The 21,985-nt window shown below is 53.2% G+C and overlaps 1 protein-coding gene across 4 annotated transcripts in view; it reads left to right on the top strand.

Annotated features, from left to right (window-relative positions):
- The window catches only part of KAZN (kazrin, periplakin interacting protein), a 130,245-nt gene that overhangs the window by 87,978 nt on the left and 20,282 nt on the right, over nt 1–21,985 (top strand). For 2 of the 4 annotated variants that reach the window (XM_068169927.1, XM_068169929.1), the window contains one exon: nt 19,418–19,609. In XM_068169927.1, the coding sequence (XP_068026028.1) occupies nt 19,418–19,609 (192 nt within the window). Of the gene's footprint in view, nt 1–4,339; nt 4,389–6,277; nt 6,563–19,417; nt 19,610–21,985 lie in introns of those variants that run through there. The other 2 variants (XM_068169930.1, XM_068169928.1) reach the window with 2 other exon arrangements.

The following is a 21,985-nucleotide window of genomic DNA, read 5'->3' as shown; positions in this document are numbered from 1 at the left end:
TAAAACAACAGAACTGTGATGAGCTCAGGAGGCTGAGATTGCAGCCAGGAGGGTGGGAGCTGGCACAGGGATGTTTGCTCTTCACTCCTTGGCTTTTTGGGGCCTCTTGATGGTGCAGACAGCTGTAGCTAAGTGCTTGTGATAAAGGGCAAAGTGGCTGTGTGTGACCTGGAGAGGGACACAGAGAACAGCTCTTGGGGTTTGTGTTTCCTTTGAGGCTTTAGTGACTCAGCAGTGCAGTCCAGCTGGAGAGCTGGAGCTTTGTGATGTTCCTCTGGAGTCAGAACCAGGTCCAGTCTTGTTCAACATCTTCATCAGTGACCTGGGTGAAGGGGCAGGGTGGATCCTTAGCAGGTTTGCTGATGGGAGGAGTGGGTGACAGCCTGCCAGGCTGGGCTGCCATTCAGCCTGGAGGTTTTGGGCAGAGGAACCTCATGAACTCCACCAAGGGCAAGGGCAGGGTCCTGCAGCTGGGGAGGAACAACCTTCTGCAGCAGTACAGGGTGGGGGTTGACCTGCTGGGAAGCAGCTCTGTGGAGGAGGGCCTAGGACTGCTGGTGGACATCTAAGTTGCCCAGGAGTCAGCAGTGCAGCCTCATGGCCAAGCAGCCCAATGGGGTGCATGAAAAAAGTGTGGCCAGAAGGTTGAGAGAGGGTCTCCTCTCCCTCTGCCCTACTGAGGCCACAGCTGGAATCCTCATTCTGGGCTCCTCAGTTCAAGAGAGACAGGGAACTACTGGAGAGAGTCCAACAGAAGGCCAGGAAAATGCTGAGGGGCCTTGGAGCAGCTCTGTGAGGAGCAAAGGCTGAGAGCCCCTGGGGCTGTTGAGCCTGGAGAAGAGCAGCCCCAGAGGGGAGCTGAGCAATGCTCAGCAAGAGCTAAAGGCTGGAGGGCAAGAGGCTGGGGCCAGACTCTTCCCAGTGGTGCCCAGGGACAGGCCAAGAGGCAGTGGGCACACAGTGGAACCCAGGAGGTTCCACTTGGTAATGAGGAGGAACCTCTGTGGTGTGAGGGTGCTGGAGGCCTGGAGCAGGCTGCCCAGAGGGGTTGTGGAGTCTCCTTGTCTGGAGAGATTCCAACCCCCTCCCAGGGCATTGTGCTGCTGGGCAAGCTGCTGTGGGTGCCTCTGTGGATGATCTCTAGAGGTCCCTTCCAACCCAACCGTGCTGGGATTCTGTGAATCACCACAAAAACTCCAAGCTCTGCACGTGTCAGGAGCTTAAAATACTCCAGCAATGCCAGAGGAGGAGGAGGAGGAGGAGGTGCCAAGCAGTGCCAAGTTCCTGAGTGAAGATGATTCTCATCATCACCTCTGCTTTTTGGAGCCAGATCTGTATTAATTCATCTTTCACCTCACACCTTCTGGGGGTTTTTCTTTTTGCAAGCTCCCCCCCCACACCACACCACCCCCCCCAGCAGGTTTTTCAGTCAGGAAAAGCAGACAGAGGCTTCCCCCCCAAAAAACTCCCAGCCAAGAGCTCTCCTCCCTGACAAGGCCAATTTGTCACAGTGAAGTGTCTGACAAAAATGTGTCAGCTGGGGAGAAAAGTTTTCCTGGAAGGGACATCCAGAGTGGGGGGGGGGGGTGAAAAAATGGATTAAAAAATGCAGTTAGCTCTCCTGACAGATCTCCTCAATTCATTATCCCTTTTTTTTTCCTTGTGGTGAGAGATGAGGCTGGAGGAAAAGGGAGTTTCCCTGGGTGTGGGGAAATGCTTCAGCAGGGTTTCCTGGAAGGAGTTGAGTTGGTGTTTTCCTGGAGAAGACCTTGTGCAAGGTCTCCTGGTTTGTCCATTCCTGTCCAGCAGTGTGCGTGGTCAAGAGGGAGGTTGTGGGGTCTCCTTCTCTGGAGCCTTTCCAGCCCCATCTGGATGTGTTCCTGTGTGACCTGTGCTGGATTCTCTGCTCTGGCTGGACTGGGTGATCTTCACAGATCCCTTCCAACCCCTAACCTTGTGCAAGGTCTCCTGGTTTGTCCATTCCTGTCCAGCAGTGTGCGTGGTCAAGAGGGAGGTTGTGGAGTCTCCTTCTCTGGAGCCTTTCCAGCCCCATCTGGATGTGTTCCTGTGTGACCTGTGCTGGATTCTCTGCTCTGGCTGGACTGGGTGATCTTCACAGATCCCTTCCAACTCCTAACCTTGTGCAAGGTCTCCTGGTTTGTCCATTCCTGTCCAGGAGTGTGCAGGTTGTATGGTCAAGAGGGAGGGGGCAGGGACAGGCTCTGCTCAGCTGCACCCTGGGATAGGACAAGGGGCAATGGATAGGAACTCCAGACAGGAGATTCCACCTCACCATGAGCAAGAACTTCTCCACTGGGAGGCTCACAGAGCCCTGGATCAGATCCACAGAAAGGTTAAGCATCTCCTGAGAGGGTGCTGAGGGATCTGGGGTTGTTCAAGCCTGGAGAAAAGGAGGCTGAGGAGAGACCTTCTCCTTCTCTACAGCTCCCTGAAAGGAGCTTGGGGCCAGGTAGGAATTGGTCTTTTCTCCCAGGCATAACACAAGGGGAAATGGCCTCAAGTTGCACCAGAGGAGGTTTAGGTTGGACATGAGGAGCAATTTCTTCCCCAAAGAAGGCTGGGAGCAGGCTGCCCAGAGAGGTTGTGGAGTCTCCTTCTCTGGAGCCTTTCCAGCCCCATCTGGATGTGTTCCTGTGTGACCTGTGCTGGGTTCTGTGCTCCTGCTCTGGCTGGACTGGGTGATCTTCAGAGATCCCTTCCAAGCCCTAACATCCTGTGAGCTGTGACAGCTCTGTTCTCCAGGTCAAATGTAGCTCTGCAAGGACCAGATCCTCTCCAGGGGTACCTGGCTTGAAATTGTGCCAGGGGAGCTTTAGGTTGGGTGTGAGGAACAGTTTCTTCCCCAAAGGGTTGTCAAGGCTGGGAACAGAGTGCTCAGGGTGGCAGTGGAGTCTCCATCCCTGGAGAGGTTTCAAAGCCATGGAGATGTGGTGCTGAGGGCCATGGTGTAGTGGTGACCTGACCTGGCAGTGCTGGGTTAAGGGTTGGACTGGGTGATCCTCAAGGTCTCTTCCAACCAAAGTGGTTGTGTGATTCTGAATCTGTGCAGGTCTGTCCTCTGCTGGAGGCTGCCTGCTTTGGGTCAGCCCTGTCTTGTCTCATCTGCAGAGCCCTTCTGAGCCAGGCTGCAGAGGGAAGCATCCTGCCTGCCCCTGCAAAAGGATCTTGGTCAGGGATGGCTGAAGGAGGCCAACAGCTCCCTGCTGGGATTTGGGATGAAGGGCCAGACGTGCCTGGCCCGACATCCAGTGCCTGTCCCCTTCCCAGCACAGGATCCCAGCAGCCAGGATCCGCTGGAAGTGACTCAGCTTCAGCTTCCTCCCGGTGCAGGGCTGCTGTCCCCTCCCTGCCACCAGCCAGCCACTGACAGCTCACTCCAAAGCAAGGGGGAGAAAGCCAGACCCCAACCCCAATTTAACTGCAGCTGAAAGCCCCACTGTCTGAGGGAGACTCTGAGCCCAGCTGCACCCTGCAGCCCAGCCAAGGCACCACCTGGCTTCTCATCAGCCAGCACCCTTCTGTGCACCTTCCAGAGGGATTTGCAATCAAAGGGCATGAGGCAGGGGAGTCCTCTCAGGCAGCATTGCTGGGCTGAAGAGCAGCAGCACTGCACTGTCTCATCACAGAATCCCACGATGGAGGGGGTTGGAAGGGCCCTCTGGAGATCACCCCCTCCAACCCCCCTGCTCCAGCAGGGGCACCCACAGCAGCTTGCCCAGGGTCACAATGTCCGGGTGGGTTTGGAATCTCTCCAGAGAAGAAGACTCCACAATCTCTCTGGGCAGCCTGTTCCAGGGCTCCAGAACCCTTGAAGTGGAAAGTTTCTCCTCCCTTTCAGCTGGAACTTTTCCCTGCATGCACGCACCGGGGCGAGGAGGGGTGCCGTGGGTGCAAGCGGTGCTGCTTGTTGCACCATTAGTCAGCAGGAGCAGGGATTGGCTCCCTCGCCAGGCTTCCTCTGCCAGGAGATGAGCATGGCAGGTCGGAGGAGCTGCTCTTGGGGAGCTTGGGGCTTTGTGCAACACCCATGACGCAGAGAACCTCCTCCCTTTGCTGTGGTTCAGGGCATCAGAGCGCTGCGCCTCCCCACGCCGCGGCAGCTCACACCAAGAGGTTCCCAGTTTACCTTTGCACCCCGCTTGGCTGTAAAGCAGGATTCAATCCTCAGGTGCTCCCAGCCCCAGCGCTGCTCCCGTGCTCACGTGGGGCTGATCCGAGCCCGGGTGGTGTCCTCACCGCATTGGAAGCTGAGTCGGCAGGGGCGGGCTCCGGCTTGATCCCCGGGGAGGGGAGTTGTGCAACCGGGGAGCCACGGGAGGTGACGCGGCGGCCGGGAGCGGAGCTTTCATGGGCTTGGAGGAGCAGAGGTTGGTGGATGGCAGAGCTTGGGGCAACGGAGGGGCACCACACACCCTTGGCTGTGTCATGCAGCCTGCTGCCAGCGACGCCAGCCCTGCCAGTGCCAGCACGGGGCATGCCCTGGAGTTCGTTGCAATGAGGAACAGGGCTGGTTGCAAACCAGAAGCCGCTCACAGGATGCTAGGGGTTGGAAGGGAGCTCCGGAGATCATCGAGTCCAGCCCCCCTGACAGAACAGGGTCACACAGGGACACATCCAGATGGGCCTTGAAAAGTCTCCAGAGAAGGAGACTCCACAACCTCTCTGGGCAGCCTGCTCCAGGGCTCTGTGAGCCTCCCAGTGCAGAAGTTCCTCCTCATGGTGAGGTGGAACCTCCTGTGCTGGAGCTTATATCCACTGCCCCTTGTCCTGTCCCAGGCTGCAGATGAGCAGAGCCTGTCCCTGTGCCCTCCCTCTTGCCCCCCAGCCCTCAGATATTTAGAAACATCTATGAAATCCCCTCTCAGTCTCCAGCAGCAGGGCAGGCTGGGGACAATGCCCAGCAGCAGGGCATGCAGTCAGGCAGGGTCACGAGGTGGGTGAGGACCTGGTTTATTGACCAAGGGTTGGCTGTTGGTAGAGATGACCATGGCTGCATCTCTTCCTAGCTGGGAGCAGCTCACTCCTCCCATGGTTCTACTCTGACACCCACTTCCCAAAGAGCTCATACATGCAGGGTGTGCCTCAGTTTCCCCATGCCTGGGCTGCTGCTGCTGCAGGGTGGAGGAGCTGGGTCTGTGGTGGTTTCCTGAGGCTTTGCATGCCAGGAGCTGTTGGGGAGCAGAATATGGTGGTTTCTGCCTCGTGTTGTGTGTGCTGAACTTTGGGCAGGTCTTGCTGGTTTAGGTGGAGTGAGAGGTCTGGGGGCAGCTGCCTGCAAAGCGTCCCCAGGCCGTTTGGGTTGGGAAAAGACCTTTAAGATCGTCAAGTCCAACTGTTAGCTCAGCAGTACCAGGTCACCATTAAACCACCTCCCTCAGCACCGCATCTGCTGCTTTGAAACCCCTCCGGGGATGGGCACTCCGCTCTCTCGCTGGGTTTAGCTCACTCCAATCCCACCAGCTCCCTGTCCCTGCCCTTCCTCACTTGTGGCTCCAACCCTGGGTGGTTTGGAGCTGGTCTGCAAATGGTCCTCCTGCCGCCACTGGTGTTCTGCAACACGTCCAGCCCGGGCAAACTACATAACAACTTCATAATAATTATAATCATAATTAATAGTAACTGCTTTGCAAGAGGAAACGCTGCATCTGCTTCCCTCACGTGTGCTGGCTGCTTCTCTCTCTGTTCCCTTTCTCCTGCCTCAGTTTCCCCACCCAGCAGCAGCTGAGGAGAAATCTCTTCCCTGCAAGAGCGGTCAGGGATTGGCACAGGCTGCCCAGGGAGGGTGGCGGAGTCCCCATCCCTGGAGGTGTTGCGGAAACCTGTGGCCATGGCACTTGGGGACACGGCTTAGCGGCCACGGTGGTCTTAGGTTGCTGGTTGAACTTGGATGAGCTTTGGAGGTCTTTCCAACAGCAGTGATTCTCTGATTCTTCGATGGCTGGCTCCTGCAGCCCGCGGAGCGGTGGCCAAGGCGGTGCGGGGGGGACATACACTGTGTGGGTCACCGTGGGGGCACGGTGCGGGGACAGGGCGGGCGTCGTGTGCCGCTGCCCGGTGGGTGGTGGCGGAGCGATGGCCGGCGAGCGGCGAATCATTTCCGCCGGCGGCCGGGCTGCGGGTTCCTGCGCCAGCCCCGTGCTGCGGGACCTCGGCGAGAGCTCAGAGCTCCTCGCCCGCCGCGGGCCCCCGCGTCCCTCGGCTGGGCTGCGGGCATAGCCACTCCTCTGCCGGCGTGACATCAGGCCGGGGAAACTCGGCTGACCGGCGAGGGGTCAAATTCCCGAGGCAGGTAGCGTCCGCCGTACTTCCGCGCTGTGCCGGGGAGGAGCCTGCCGGCCCGGGGACCCCCGGCCCTGGGGACCCCCGCTCCTGCCCTTCCCCGCCATGAAGTCGGAGCAGGAGGAGAGCAAGCCGGGGACGTGCCGCTGCGAGCTCGGCTTCGCTCAGCCACCGGCCTATTGTTCGGCGGGCCGGGGCCGGCGAGGGGCGGCCGGCGACGGGGCGAGGGGCAGGGTGCTGTGCCCCTGCTTAGCTCACGCAGGTAAGAGGCTCTTGCGGGGGGTGGTGTCTCCTGTTGCCTCTCATTGCGGGGTGGGTGTGTGTGTGTGTGCTGCAGCCCGGCGTGGCTGTCTTCCCCCGGCTCGCTTTGTGCTCTCGGAGCTGGCTTCCTCCTGGGAGAAACAAAACAACGCCGGCGGCTGGCGAGCTCGCCTCCGAGCTGGCCGGGGCCGGGCAGGAGGGGTGGCCGTGGATGCCCAGGGCATCCTCCCGCACCCGGCGTGAAGCTCAGGGCAGGCGTGAGGGTCCGGGGCACCCCGCGGCAGCCTGGAGGAGGGCGGGTGGGTGGCTGCCCACGTTCCGTAGTCCATTTTGTCTGCCGGAGAAGTTGGGAGCGCGCCGGAGAGCTTGCGGAGGGCTCGCCGCCGGCTCGGGGGGAGCTGTTGTGGAGGTCGTAGCCCACCAGCCATCTGCCTTTCAACCAGGAGGCTTTGAGAGCCTTTGCACCCTCCAACCTCCCCCACCACCACCCCGAATCCCTCAGCCCCCCTCACCCCCATCCCACCGCCGCGCACAGGAGGTTTCTATCAGCTTTCATTTGTACTGTGAGACAGCAGGGCAGCTAAGGGAGCAAGCTGCAGCTTGCTGAGGGTGATCCTTTGGGGGGGGGGGGCGTGTTTTGGGGTGCCAAGATGCAGGGAGAAACCCCGCAGGCAGGTGGTCCCTGCATGTCCTGCCAGCGAGGGCTGGTTGGTGGTGCAAGTGGGTGTCCGGTCCCGGGGGTTGTGACTGTATTAAAGCACTGATGCCAACCTCAGGAGAAGCTCAGAAACGGTCTTGGTAAGGGTTTACAGCGCTGGGGTGAAAGCTTTAAGCCAGACTTGCTCAGGAGTGTCCATGCCCATGTCCGGGTGTGACAGCTCGCTGACTTGTGGCAGCAGCAGGGGAGGCAGTGTGAAGTTTTCTGCTTTAAAAGATGGCTGTGTGGAGCCCAAATGTCATTTTATTAACCCAAGAGGGCTTTGCCCCAGTGCCCAGCCAGGGGGAAGTGGTGGTGGCCTGCAGCTCCCCTGAGGTCATGGAGCGCTGTGGGAGATGCAGCACCCAGGGACGCAGCTGGGCTGGGCGGCAGTAGGACCTGGCTGAAGGTGTGATGGACAAACTGTGGGCCCTGGTGCTTCTCCCCACCAGGAGATGATGATGCCTGGGGTGTGGGTTTGAGCCACTGCGAGTCCATCAGGGTGTCCAGGTGTAGATAGGGGAGGTTGGGCACATTGGCTTTGCAGCAGCAGCAGCTCCTGGGCGCTGGTGGGAAATGAATCTTCTTGCAACTCCAGCACTTGGAGGTTTCTTCGGTTTGTGGCCCTTGCTCTGCAGAGAGTCTGGCTGCTTGCACAGCAGGGAGGTGGCTGTGGCTGATCCTCTTGCTCTGCCCTGGTTCCTGGTGGTTTGGGCTTTCCCTCCCCACCTCCTTGCAGAGATGTGTGAGTTTGGTCAAACCTTGCCGCAAGCTTCTTAATGACCCCAGGTGAAGAGATGCTCTTCAGAATAGCTCAACTCATCCCCAGGGGTTCAATCACTGTTTCCTTCTAATGAAGTTCTTTATCCTGTGCCCCTGCTGTTCCCCATCCCAGGGTGGATGCCTGTGTACACTGTGTGTGGGTTTATGTACTCTGGGGCAAAGCTCTGCAGGGGAGAGGAGGGGTGAAGGGTTGCACCGTGCTCAAACACTGAACAGGCTGCCCAGGGAGGTGACTGAATCCCCATCCCTGGAAGGGTTTAAAAGTCACAGAGCTGTGCTGCTGAGGGACATGGCTTAGCCCCAGCCTTGGTAAAGGTACAGAATGGTTGGACTGGATGAGCAAAGGGCTTTTCCAGCCAAAGGGATCCTGTGATTCTGTTCTCTTGACAGGTGAATGTCTGTTAGGTGATGTCCTTAGTACAAAGGTTTTGCCTTTTCCCTTTCTGCCAGTTTTTTCCCCCCCCTTCATTTACATCTCTGCAGTCTCTCAAAAATCACCTTTTGGGGTGATCCCTGGCTTGATTTGAAGCTCATTACTGTGAGGGTGGTGAGACACTGGAACAGGTTGCCCAGGGAGGTGATGGAAGCTTCATCCCTGGAGGTTTTTAAGGCCAGAGAAGTTGTGGATGCCTCATTCCTGGAAGCATTCAAGGCCAGGCTGGATGAGGCCTTGAGCAACCTGGGCTGGTGGAAGGTGGCAGAAGGGTTGGGGTTAGATGATCTTTGGAGGTGCCTTCCAACCCAAACCATTCTGTGATTCCATGACAAATAATTTGTGCGGGTTTTGAGGGGTGGTGGCTTTATTCTCTGCTCCCCAGTGGCTGGGAGCTAGATGAACTTTCAGGTCCCTTCCAACTCAAGCCATGAGTTTTTTAAGCTCTTGGTCCACTGGTAAGGCTTTGCCCTCTGCTTGCCCTTGGCCACCATCACTGCTGCTGCAAGCCAGGGCACACTTTAGAATCTCCTGACCATTTTCCTGCTGATGTCCTGGATTCAAAACCTCCCCCTTGATTTTGTACCCAGCAAAGCACAAATCGCCTTGCTGGGTATCTTTCACCTCAGAGACTGATGGCTTACCACCATGACCCTCCTCATTTAGGCTGCATCCATTTTTAATACCCTCCAAAGACAGAGCAAGCATCCTGTCAGCTGAATTACATGAGGGAGGGAGGGGGAAAGCCTTTTAATGGCTGGTTTTAAAGCAGTGCTGACTCCAAGGCCAGTGAAAAGAAAATAAAGCTTTGCTGCTGCCTGGCTGCTGCCAAGAAGAGTCTTGAGCTGGGATTTGCAAGGAGCTGCTGGAGTGGAAACTTCAGCCCCAAAATGCTGCCTGGAGATGTTCAGTGCAATTAAAAGAAGGAATCTGGGTGGTTGGGGTTTGGTGTGTGTGAGGGGATGACACTGTCTGTTAACACTCATCAGTGCTTAAGGCAGAAAGGCTGCAAGGGCCCAGCAGTGGTGTGGAAGTTTTAATGCTATCAAGTGAAATGCAATTAGCAGCCAATTATTTCGGTGTGAATGGTTGTTTTCAGCAATTAGTCCTGGAAATGGTTAAGTTGTGTTCATTTCATCCCTGCCCACAGCTGTGGAAGGGGGGGCTGGAACGAGCTGGTGTGGTGCCGGGGCTCAGCCAGGCAAGGTGATGCCCCCTTCCTCTGGAGGGATCACAGAGTCACCAAGGTTGCAAGAGACCTCAAAGATCATCAAGTCCAACCAGTCACCACAGACCTCATGGCTAAACCATGGCACCAAGTGCCACCTCCAATCCCTTCTTGAACACCTCCAGGGATGGGGACTCCACCACCTCCTTGGACAGCACGTTCCAATGGCCAACAACCCTCTCAATTAAGAACTTTCTCCTCATCTCCAGCCTGAAGTTCCCCTGGCACAGCTTGAGACTGTGTCCTCTTGTTCTGGTGCTGTGTGCCTGGGAGAAGAGACCAACCCCCACCTGTGTAGAATCATAGCATCAATAAGGTTTAAAAGACCTCAGAGATGGGTTGGGTTGGAAGGGACCTTAAAGATTATCCAGTATATAGGTATAGAACAAATTCAAATATATATATGTATATATAAAGGAAAGATCTATATATATTTGAGTTTACTATAGAATATACACACCAGACTCAACTCTAGAGAGAGATACACACCCCAAACTCAACTCTAGAGAGAGATATACACACACCAAACTCAACTCTAGAGAGAGATACACACCCCAAACTCAACTGTAGAGAGAGATACACACCCCAAACTCAACTCTAGAGAGAGATACACACCCCAAACTCAACTCTAGAGAGAGATACACACCCCAAACTCAACTCTAGAGAGAGATACACACCCCAAACTCAACTCTAGAGAGAGATACACACCCCAAACTCAACTCTAGAGAGAGATGCACACCCCAAACTCAACTCTAGAGAGAGATACACACCCCAAACTCAACTCTAGAGAGAGATACACACCAAACTCAACTCTAGAGAGAGATACACACACCAAACTCAACTCTAGAGAGAGATACACACCAAACTGAACTCTATAGAGATATATACACCAAACTCTAGAGAGAGATATACACAGCAGACTCAACTCTAGAGAGAGATACACACCCCAAACTCAACTCTATAGAGAGATACACACACCAAACTCAACTCTCTAGAGAGATATACACCCCAGACTCAACTCTAGAGAGAGATATACACAGCAGACTCAACTCTAGAGAGAGATACACACACCAAACTCTATAGAGATACACACCAAACTCAACTCTATAGAGAGATACACACCCCAAACTCAACTCTAGAGAGAGATATACACACCAGAATCAACTCTATAGAGGGATATACACACCAAACTCAACTCTATAGAGAGATATACACACCACACTGAACTCTAGAGATATACACACCAAATTCAACTCTATAGAGATATACACACCAAACTCATCTATAGAGATATATATACACCAAGCTCAACTATATAGAGATACATACACACCAAACTCATCTATATATGTATATACACCCCCCAAACTCAGCTATACATAGCAAAAGATCTATAGCAAAATTAAATCTGTATAGCAAACTAAAAGATGTGTGGAGCCAAAAGAAATGTGTAAAGCAAACTCAGCTTTCTTTATGGCATAAAGAAATGTATATAAGGAATTCAAATATATAGAGAGAGCTAAAAGAAATGTATACAGCAAACTCAAATGCCTTTATAGCACAGAGAAATGTATGTAAGGAATTCAAATATGTATATATAGCAGAAAGAAATGTATACAGCAAACTCAGGTTTCTTTATAGCATAAAGAAATGTACATAAGAAATTCAAATGTATGTATATATCTATAGCCCAAAGAAATGTACATAAGAAATTCAAATAGAGAGAGCAAAGAGAAGTGTGTGTAATAAATGCAGATCTGGAGAGAGCATAAGTAAATGTATAGAAGCAATTAAAACTCATAGCATAAGGAAATGTGTAGAAGACATTGAAATACATAGAGAGCAAGAGGAAATGTATGGAAGCAATGGAAGTGCATGGCATAAAGAAGTGGATAGGAGAAATGAAAATGCATAGCATAAAGAAATGGATAGGAGGAATGAAAATACATAGCATAAAGAAATGGATAGGAGGAATGAAAATGCATAGCATAAAGCAATGGATAGGAGGAATGAAAATACATAGCATAAAGCAATGGATAGGAGGAATGAAAATACATAGCATAAAGAAATGGATAGGAGGAATGAAAATACATAGCATAAAGAAATGGATAGGAGGAATGAAAATAGAGAGCAAGAAGAAAGGGATAGAAGAAATGAAAATAGAGAGCAAGAAGAAAGGGATAGAAGAAATGAAAATACATAGAGAGCAAAGAGAAATGCATGTAAGAAGTGGAAATATAGAGGGGGGAAAAGAAATGTGTATAAGAAGTGAAAATACAGAGGAGGGAAAAGAAGTGTGTGTAAGAAACTAGAGCCAAAAGAAATGTAAGAAGTTAATATGCAGAGAGAGAGCAAAAAGAAATGTATGTAAGAAATTAATAGAGCAAAAAGAAATGTCTGTAGCAAACTCAAAGATATTTACAGCAACATGCATGTAGGCAAATGAAATGTAGAGAAGAAATGAAATAGAGATAGGTAGCAAAAGGAAATGTCTATAGCAATCCCAGATGTAGAGATAGCCAAAAGCAGTGCAGACAGCTAAAAGAAATAGAGAGAGCAAGCTCATAGATATAAAATAGATGTGGGATATGTGTATACCTGTATGTAAATATGTATTTTATATATATATATATATATATATATGTCTAAATATATATACAAGTCTAACTATATATACAAGTCTAAATATATATATACAAGGCTAAGTCTAAATATATATACAAGTCTAAATCTATATAGAAGTCTAAATATATATACAAGTCCAAATCTATATAAAAGTCTAAATATATACAAAATCTAGCTAGGTAAAATAGAAATATCTATATAAAAATCTGAATATATACAAAATGTAGCTATGTAAAATAGAAATATGTATAAAAGTCTAAAGAGATACAAAATGTAGATGTATAAAATAGAAATATATATATATAATAGAAATATATATTAAAATATATAAAGATATATATCCATATAACCCAAAACTATCTTAGTATCATAGAATCAGTCAGGGTTGGAAGGGACCACAAGGATCATCCAGTTCCAACCCCCCTGCCATGGGCAGGGACACCCCACACTAGATCAGCCTGGCCACAGCCTCAGCCAGCCTGGGCTTAAACACCTCCAGGGACGGGGCCCCAACCACCTCCCTGGACAACCCATTCCAGGGCTTCACCACTCTCATGGGGAAGAACTTCCTCCTCACCTCCAGCCTCAATCTCCCCACCTCCAGCTTCATTCCATTCCCCCTAGTCCTATCACTCCCTGAGATCCTGAGCAGTCCCTCCCCAGCCTTCCTGTAGCCCCCTTCAGATCTTGGAAGGCCACAATGAGGTCACCTCAGAGCCTTCTCTTCTCCAGACTGAACAGCCCCAACTCCTTCAGTCTGTCCTTGTAGGAGAGGTGCTCCAGCCCTCACTATATCTATCTATCTCTATCTATCTGTCTATTTATCTATCTACCTACCTACCTACCTCTATATCTATCTATCTATCTATCTATCTATCTATCTATCTATCTATCTATCTATCTATCTATCTATCTCTATCTGTCTACCTACCTACCTACCTACCTACCTCTATATCTATCTATCTACCTGTCTGTCTATCTATGTATCTATCTATCTATCTATCTATCTCTATCTATCTACCTACCTACCTCTATATCTATCTATCTACCTATCTATCTATCTATCTATCTCTATCTACAAAAGATATATAGATAGATATATAAAAGAACTACCTATCACAGAAATAAAGAGAGGAAAAAGAAATGTATAAAGGAAGCTTGAATATAGCAAACCCAACTATACATGGCAAAAAGGAAATGCAGCTTGCAGGAAGCAATGCATGCAGCAAACTCCTAGCTATATAAATATAAATAGATATAGCATGTGTGGATAAATATATGTGTTTCTGGGTGTAAATATATATATAAATTTATATGAAGTGGAAGGAGATATAAGGATGAAAAGATAAAGATACTGAAACATTTAAATACATAATGTAAAGAGAAAAACAGAACTATAGTAAAAATATTTCAATAACATCTATACCATAAATAGATATAAATAAAATAGAAATATCTAATGTAGAAAAATAGATTTCTATAGAAAACATCTCAATATAAAAGGTAAATATCTAATATATTTTTATATATGAAAATATATTGATATTAAAGTATATTGAAATGTATCAATATAAAAATATCTCTATAAAAATAGAATAGAATAGAATAGAATAGAATAGAATAGAATAGAATAGAATAGAATAGAGTAGAATAGAGTAGAATAGGATAGAATAGAGTAGAGTAGAGTAGAATAGGATAGAGTAGATAGGATAGGATAGGATGGGATAGGATAGGATAGGATAGGATAGGATAGGATAGGATAGGATAGGATAGGATAGGATAGGATAGGCCAGGTTGGAAGAGACCTTTGAGATCATCAAGTCCAACCTATCACCCAACACCACCTAATCAACTAAACCATGCAACCAAGCACCCTATCAAGTCTCCTCCTGAACACCTCCAGTGATGATGACTCCACCACCTCCCTGGGCAGCACGTTCCAATGGCCAATCCCTCTCTCTGTGGAGAATTTCTTCCTAACCTTCAGCCTAAACCTCCCCTGGTGCAGCTTGAGACTATGTCCTCTTGTTCTGGTGCTGTTTGCCTGGGAGAAGAGACCAACCCCTACCTGGCTCCAGCCTCCCTTCAGGGAGTTGGAGAGAGCAAGAAGGTCTCCCCTGAGCCTCCTCTTCTCCAGGCTAAGCAACCCCAGCTCCCTCAGCCTCTCCTCCCAGGGCTGTCCTCCAGACCCCTCCCCAGCTTTCTTGCCCTTCTCTGGACACCTTCCAGCAGCTCAACATCCTGAACTGAATTGAGGGGCCCAGAACAGGACACAGGACTCAAGGTGTGGCCCAACCAGTGCAATATAAACCAAATCTATCTAGCAATCCCCACCTCTATGCCAAACCCCAGTGGATGTTGCACAGCCCAGTCCACTTTTTGTCTTCCTCTCGTTCCGTCTTAAATGATCTCTCTGGCAAAGCAAGGCTCTGGTGGGAGGTGTCCCTGCCCATGGCAGGGGGTTGGAACTGGATGATCTTCAAGGTCCCTTCCAACCAAGACCATTCCAGGATTCTATGAATCTGTAGTAAAATCATAAGGGAAAGAGCCTCAGGCTGGCTGCAACCTCCTTTGTGGTCCCCCCTCAGCCTCCTTTTCCTGCTCAGTAATTCAGCTTTCTCCCCAGGCTTTGGCTGCCTGCTCCTTTCTGGGTTGTGCCTATGGCTTCTTATGGAGCTTGGATTTGAATCTGTTAGTAGTTTCTGGCCTGAATCAGGAGCCAAGTGCTCAGCTAGGGACTGAATTGCCTGCTTGCATGCTTTGGAGGAGGAATGCTGGGGAGTTCTTCTGGCGTTGTCTGACTGGGCATGAGGTGGTCTGGGGGATGCTGCCTCCTGCAGCACCTTATGGGAAGGAGCTTTGGGAGAGACCTCTGCAAAGCTGCTCAAGGAGTCTCCTCTGGGATCCTCTGCTGTGGGATTTTGGGGGAGAGACTTCTGCAAAGCTGCTCAAGGAATCTCCTCTGGGATTCTGGAAAATAGGAGGCTCAGGGGAGACCTTCTTGCTCTCTCCAACTCCTTGAAGGGAGGTTGCAGCCAGCTGGGGGTTGGTCTCTTCTCCCAGGCACCCAGCACCAGAACAAGAGGACACAGCCTCAAGCTGTGCCAGGGGAAGTTTAGGCTGGAGGTGAGGAGAAAGTTCTTCCCAGCAAGGGGAATTGGCCATTGGAATGTGCTGCCCAGGGAGGTGGTGGAGTCCCTGTCCCTGGAGGGGTTCAAGAGGGGCTTGGCTGTGGCACTTGGAGCCATGGTTTAGCTGTCAGGAGGTGTTGGGTGACAGCTTGGACTTGCTGATCTCTGAGGTCTTTTCCAACCTTATTGATTCTATGATTCTGTTATTCTCTGCTGAAGGATTCTGGGGAGAGACCTCTGCAAAGCTGCTCCAGGAGTCTCCTCTGGGATTCTCTGCTGCAGGATTTCCCTCTGGGTTGCCCATCCTTGGGTTTGTTTCCCTTTCTTGAAGGAGGGGATTTTTTTTCTGGCCTCCCACTGATATCACAGAATTGTTTGGGTTGGAAATGACCTCTCCCTGGAATGCCTCTCCCCTAATGACCTCTCCCTGGAATGCCTCTTCCCTAGAGGTGTTCAAGGCCAGGCTGGATGAAGCCTTGAACAACCTGGGCTGGTGGGAGGTGTCCCTGCCCTTGGCAGGGGGCTTGGAGCTGGATGATCTTCAAGGTCCCTTTTAACTCAAGCCATGCCTGAATTCTATGGGTTGGAACTGGATGGTCTTTAAGGTCCCTTCCAACCCCAAACAGTCTATTGTCCTATGATCATGGAGTCCAATTGCCAACCCAGCACCACCATGGCCACTGAGCCAGGTCCCACAGTGCCATGTCCACTCCTGTTGTGAACACCTCCAGGGAGGAGGACTCCACAAACACTGCAGAATTCCCTGGGGATCTCTCTCCCCTTGCTCAATCTGCCCTGGCTGGGTCCTCCTCCCCAGGTTAATCATTCCCCTGGGAACTGCACACTGTTATCTCCCAGGGGAAGCAGCTTGCAAGGAGAGGTGAGAAAGAGCTAGCAGGGGGGTGGGGGGGAGGGAAGAGCAATCAGCAGCAGCCATTGGTGGGGTGGTGTGGGGCTTTCTGTGGCCGGGGGGGGGATGGGGTGGGTTTTGCATGGTAAATGCCACACTGTGGACAAGTCCTTCGCCTCTCCCCCAGCTTCTGTCTACACATGAGAAGGAACTTCTTAACTCTGAGGATCTCAGAGCCCTGGAGCAGGCTGCCCAGAGAGGTGGTGGAGTCTCCATCTCTGGAGTCTTTCAGGGCTGCCCTGGAGATGTTCCTCTGGGATGTGCTTTAGGTGATCCTGCTCTGGCACGGGGGGTTGGGACTCTATGATCATCAGAGGTCCCTTCCAACCCTCCCCACCCTGTGATTCCCAGAGGCTGGAAGGGGGGGGGGGGGGTGGGAATTGCATCCCCCTCCCCCTGCCCCAGGAAGGTGCTTTTGGCCTTGGCCAGCTTTCATCTCTTGCCTTTTTGGTTGGGGTTTGGGTTTTTTTTTTTGCCTGGCTTTTTTAGCAAGCCCTGTAGGACTGCCCCCAAAACTTCCAGCCTGGAGCTCGACTGTTCCTTGTTAGTGACTTTATTGCTGAATAATTTCCAGGGTGGGATGTTGCCAGGTTTCAGATGGGAAGCATTTCAAGTATGCAAACCCAGATTTGATGCTTTCCTGGCGCAGCTGCCGGCGGGGCTGGCGGTGGGGGGGGGGTGAGGAATTGCTTCTCCCTGCTCCACAAACCCTCCAGAAAGGAAACACATTATGGGGGGGGAGAACCTTGGCCAAAATAAGAGGGAATCACCCCACACACACACTCCCCATATTTCATTCTCAGGCTGGATGATGCATGAGGACTAATGGGGAAAAGACCCAACTGGAGTAGCTTGGAGTGGGAGTATATCCTGGCCTGCATCAGGAGCAGTGTGGCCAGCAGGAGCAGGGAAGTCATCCTGCCCTGTGCTCAGCACTGCTTAGGCCACACCTGGAGTCCTGTTTCCAGTTCTGGGCTCCTCAGGTTAGGAAAGAGGCTGAGCTGCTGGAAGGTGTCCAGAGAAGGGCAAGAAAGCTGGGGAGGGGTCTGGGGCACAGCGCTGTGAGGAGAGGCTGAGGGAGCTGGGGTTGCTTAGCCTGCAGAAGAGGAGGCTCAGGGGAGACCTTCTTGCTGTCTACAGCTCCCTGCAGGGAGGTTGGAGCCAGCTGGGGGTTGGTCTCTTCTCCTAGGCAAGCAGCACCAGAACAAGAGGCCACAGTCTCAAGCTGTGCCAGGGGAGGTTTAGGCTGGAGGTGAGGAAGAAATTCTTCCCAGCAAGAGAGATTGGCCATTGGAATGTGCTGCCCAGGGAGATGGTGGAGTCCCCATCCCTGGAGGTGTTCAAGAGGGGCTTGGATGTGGCACTTGGAGCCATGGTTTAGCTGTCAGGAGGTGTTGGGTGACAGCTTGGACTTGATGATCCTTGAGGTCTTTTCCAACCTTATTGATTCTGTGATTCTATGACAAGAGGAATTGGCCTCAGCTTGTGCCAAGGGAGGTTTAGGTTGGACATGAGGAACAATTTCTTTCCCAAAAGGGTTGTCAAGGCCTGGCCCAGGCTGCCCAGGGCAGTGGTGGAGTCCCCATCCATGGAGGGGTTTCAAAGCCACGGAGATGAGGGCCATGGCTTAGTGATGACCTGGCAGTGCTGCTGCTGATCTTAAAGGTCTCTTCCAACCAAAACAATTCTCTCTTCTTTTCTCCTCCTTCTCCTCCTCCCCTGCCTTCTCCTCCTCCCCTGCCCTCTCTTCCTCCCCTGCCCTCTCCTCCTCCCCTGCCTTCTCCTCCTCCCCTGCCCTCTCCTCCTCCCCTGCCCTCTCCTCCTCCCCTGCCCTCTCCTCCTCCCCTGCCTTCTACTACTTCCCTGCCTTCTCCTCCCCTGCCCTCTCCTCCTCCCCTGCCTTCTCCTCCTCCCCTGCCTTCTCCTCCTCCCCTGCCTTCTCCTCCTCCCCTGCCCTCTCCTCCTCCCCTGCCTTCTACTACTTCCCTGCCTTCTCCTCCCCTGCCCTCTCCTCCTCCCCTGCCTTCTCCTCCTCCCCTGCCCTCTCCTCCTCCCCTGCCTTCTACTACTTCCCTGCCTTCTCCTCCCCTGCCCTCTCCTCCTCCCCTGCCTTCTCCTCCTCCCCTGCCTTCTCCTCCTCCCCTGCCTTCTCCTCCTCCCCTGCCTTCTCCTCCTCCCCTGCCTTCTCCTCCTCCCCTGCCCTCTCCTCCTCCCCTGCCTTCTACTACTTCCCTGCCTTCTCCTCCCCTGCCCTCTCTTCCTCCCCTGCCCTCTCTTCCTCCCCTGCCTTCTCCTCCTCCCCTGCCCTCTCCTCCTCCCCTGCCCTCTCCTCCTCCCCTGCCTTCTCCTCCTCCCCTGCCCTCTCCTCCTCCCCTGCCCTCTCCTCCTCCCCTGCCTTCTCCTCCTCCCCTGCCTTCTCCTCCCCTGCCTTCTCCTCCTCCCCTGCCTTCTCCTCCTCCCCTGCCCTCTCCTCCTCCCCTGCCCTCTCCTCCTCCCCTGCCCTCTCCTCCTCCCCTGCCTTCTCCTCCTCCCCTGCCCTCTCCTCCTCCCCTGCCCTCTCCTCCTCCCCTGCCTTCTACTACTTCCCTGCCTTCTCCTCCCCTGCCCTCTCCTCCTCCCCTGCCTTCTCCTCCTCCCCTGCCTTCTCCTCCTCCCCTGCCTTCTCCTCCTCCCCTGCCCTCTCCTCCTCCCCTGCCTTCTACTACTTCCCTGCCTTCTCCTCCCCTGCCCTCTCCTCCTCCCCTGCCCTCTCCTCCTCCCCTGCCTTCTCCTCCTCCCCTGCCCTCTCCTCCTCCCCTGCCTTCTCCTCCTCCCCTGCCTTCTCCTCCTCCTTCTCTTCCTCCTTTAGTGGCCATGCTGGTGTTGGGTTCAGTGGTTGGATCTGACCCCCCTGGAGGTCTTTGCCAGGCACACCAACGCTGCGTCCTCTCCTCCTGCTGCCTGCTGCGGGGCTGGGGCTGTGCACAGCCGTGCTGCGGGCCGGGGGGGTGCTGCTGGCTCCGGCTTTGCTGCGGGCGGCTTCCTGACATTGTGTCTCCTCTTCCTCCAGCGCTGCTGCGGGAGGAGGTGGCCCAGCTGCAGGAGGAGGTCCACCTGCTCCGGCAGATGAAGGAAATGCTGACGAAGGACCTGGAGGAGACCCACGGCAGCAAGGCCCCGGAGGTGCTCTCGGCCACCGAGCTGAAGGTGCAGCTGGCGCAGAAGGAGCAGGAGCTGGCGCGTGCCAAGGAGGCTCTGCAGGGTAAGGGCTGCCTGGCACAGCGGCACAGGGGCTGGGAGAGACCTCTGGAGATCATCCAGTCCAACCCCCCCCTGCCAGAGCAGGAGCATGGAATCCAGCACAGGTCACACAGGAACACATCCAGGTGGGGCTGGAAGGGCTTCAGAGAAGGAGACTCCACAACCTCTCTGGGCAGCCTGCTCCAGGGCTCTGTGAGCCTCCCAGTGAAGGAGTTCCTCCTCATGGTGAGGTGGAACCTCCTGTGCTGGAGTTTATATCCATTGCCCCTTGTCCTATTCCAGGGAGGTGGTTGGGGCCCTGTCCCTAGAGGTAAGCCCAGGCTGGATGAGGCTCTGGCCAGGCTGATCTAGTGTGGGGTGTCCCTGCCCATGGCAAGGGGGGTTGGATCTAGATGATGCTTGTGGTCCCTTCCAACCCTGACTGATACTATGAAGGTGTCCAGAGAAGGGCAAGAAAGCTGGGGAGGGGTCTGGAGCACAGCCCTGGGAGGAGAGGCTGAGGGAGCTGGGGTTGCTTAGCCTGCAGAAGAGGAGGCTCAGGGGAGACCTTCTTGCTCTCTGCAACTCCCTGCAGGGAGGTTGGAGCCAGCTGGGGGTTGGTCTCTTCTCCCAGGCAGGCACCCAGCCCCAGAACAAGAGGACACAGTCTCAAGCTGTGCCAGGGGAGGTTTAGGCTGGAGGTGAGGAAGAAGTTCTTCACAGAGAGAGAGATTGGCCAGGGGAATGTGGTGCCCAGGGAGGTGGTGGAGTCACCATTGTTGGAGGTGTTCAGGAGGAGCCTTGATGGGGTGTTTGGTGCCATGGTTTAGTTGATTAGATGGTGTTGGGTGATAAGTTGGATGTGATGATCTTGAAGGTCTCTCCCAACCTGGTCTGGTCTGGTCTGGTCCATTCCATTCCATTCCATTCCATTCCATTCCATTCCATTCCATTCCATTCCATTCCATTCCATTCCATCCCATCCCATAACAGGTCTCCCCAGGACACCCTCTCCCAGCTCTCCCTCCCCAGGACACACCAGGCTGGGAAAGGGGCTGCAGAGGGTTGGCAGCATTGGAAAGTAATTCCTCCATGGCTGGTTCGAGAGCAGAGCCAGGAGAGCAGCTGAAGTGCAGCTGGAAATGTTTGTGAGCTGGGGGTGGGTTGGAGTGGAGCCCCTCAGAGGTTCCTGGTGCCTTTTCCTTGTCCCCTGTGGAATTGGCAGGAATGCTGCAGAAGGCAGAGGCTGAGGGAATGGCTGGGGGAGCTGGAGATGTGTAGTCTTCAGGAGAGGAGGCTGAGGGGGAGACCTCATCAACCCTCTGTGCAACTCTGCCTGAGAGGAGGTTGGAGCCAGGTGGGGCTTGGTCTCTTCTCACATGCAACAAGTGACAGGAGGAGAGGAAACAGCCTCAAGTTGTGCCAGGGGAGGGTTAGGTTGGACATCAGGGAAGGTTTCTTCACAGAAGGAGTTGTCAAGCCCTGGCAGAGGCTGCCCAGGGAGGTGGTGGAGTCACCATCCCTGCAGGGATGTAGAAGCTGTGTGGATTTGGTGCTGAGGGACACAGGGTGGTGATGGTGGCTTGGCAGCAGTGGTGGGATTGTGAGCTCTAGGGGAGTGGTTGACTTGATCTCAAAGGTCTCTATGGTTCTAGGGTCTCCTCCTCTCTTCCTGCAGTGGTTTGGGTGTTTCAGGGCTGCGCTCTCCCTCCTTTGCCAGCAAGGAGCTCGCTGCAAGCCCTGGGCCCAGGCTGTGCAGAGGAAATGGCCACACTGCAGCTCTCCCTCCCCAGAACAGGAGCTGCCAAGGAGTCTGAGGAGGACAGCCTGGGAGCAGGAGCTGGGGGGGATGATCCTGAGCAGGGAAAAGCTCTGTTGTGTCATAGAATCAATAAGGGTGGAAAAGACCTCAGAGATCATCAAGTCCAAGCTGTCACCCAACACCTCCTGACAACTAAACCATGGCTCCAAGTGCCACATCCAAGCCCTTTTTGAACGTTTCCAGGGACAGGGACTCCACCACCTCCCTGGGCAGCACATTCCAATGGCCAATTCCTCTTGCTGGGAAGAACTTTCTCCTCACCTCCAGCCTAAACCTCTCCTGGCACAGCTTGAGGCTGTGTCCTCTTGTTCTGGCGCTGCTTGCCTGGGAGAAGAGACCAACCCCCTCCTGGCTCCAAGCCCTGGCAGCACCACAGCTCTAAATATCCTCTCCAATCCCTGGCATGCTGAGTGGAGCTTGCACTTGTCAGCTCCTGTTCACGGATTACCAAGAGAGGCTGTCAAAAGTTTTCAGCCTCAGAGCCTGAGCAGCCACAGGATGGGGAAGCCCCAGCCCACTGCATCTCATCTCAGCCTTGCTGGGGCTCTGAGCAACCTGATCTGGTTGGGGATGTCC

The sequence above is a fragment of the Melanerpes formicivorus genome, unplaced genomic scaffold (assembly GCF_026170545.1).
Source record: "Melanerpes formicivorus ecotype bairdi unplaced genomic scaffold, bMelFor1.0.p_v2 SCAF_245, whole genome shotgun sequence".
Taxonomy (NCBI): domain Eukaryota; kingdom Metazoa; phylum Chordata; class Aves; order Piciformes; family Picidae; genus Melanerpes; species Melanerpes formicivorus.
Note: the sequence above shows the minus strand (reverse complement) of the source record. Positions and strands in the feature narration are given on the sequence as shown.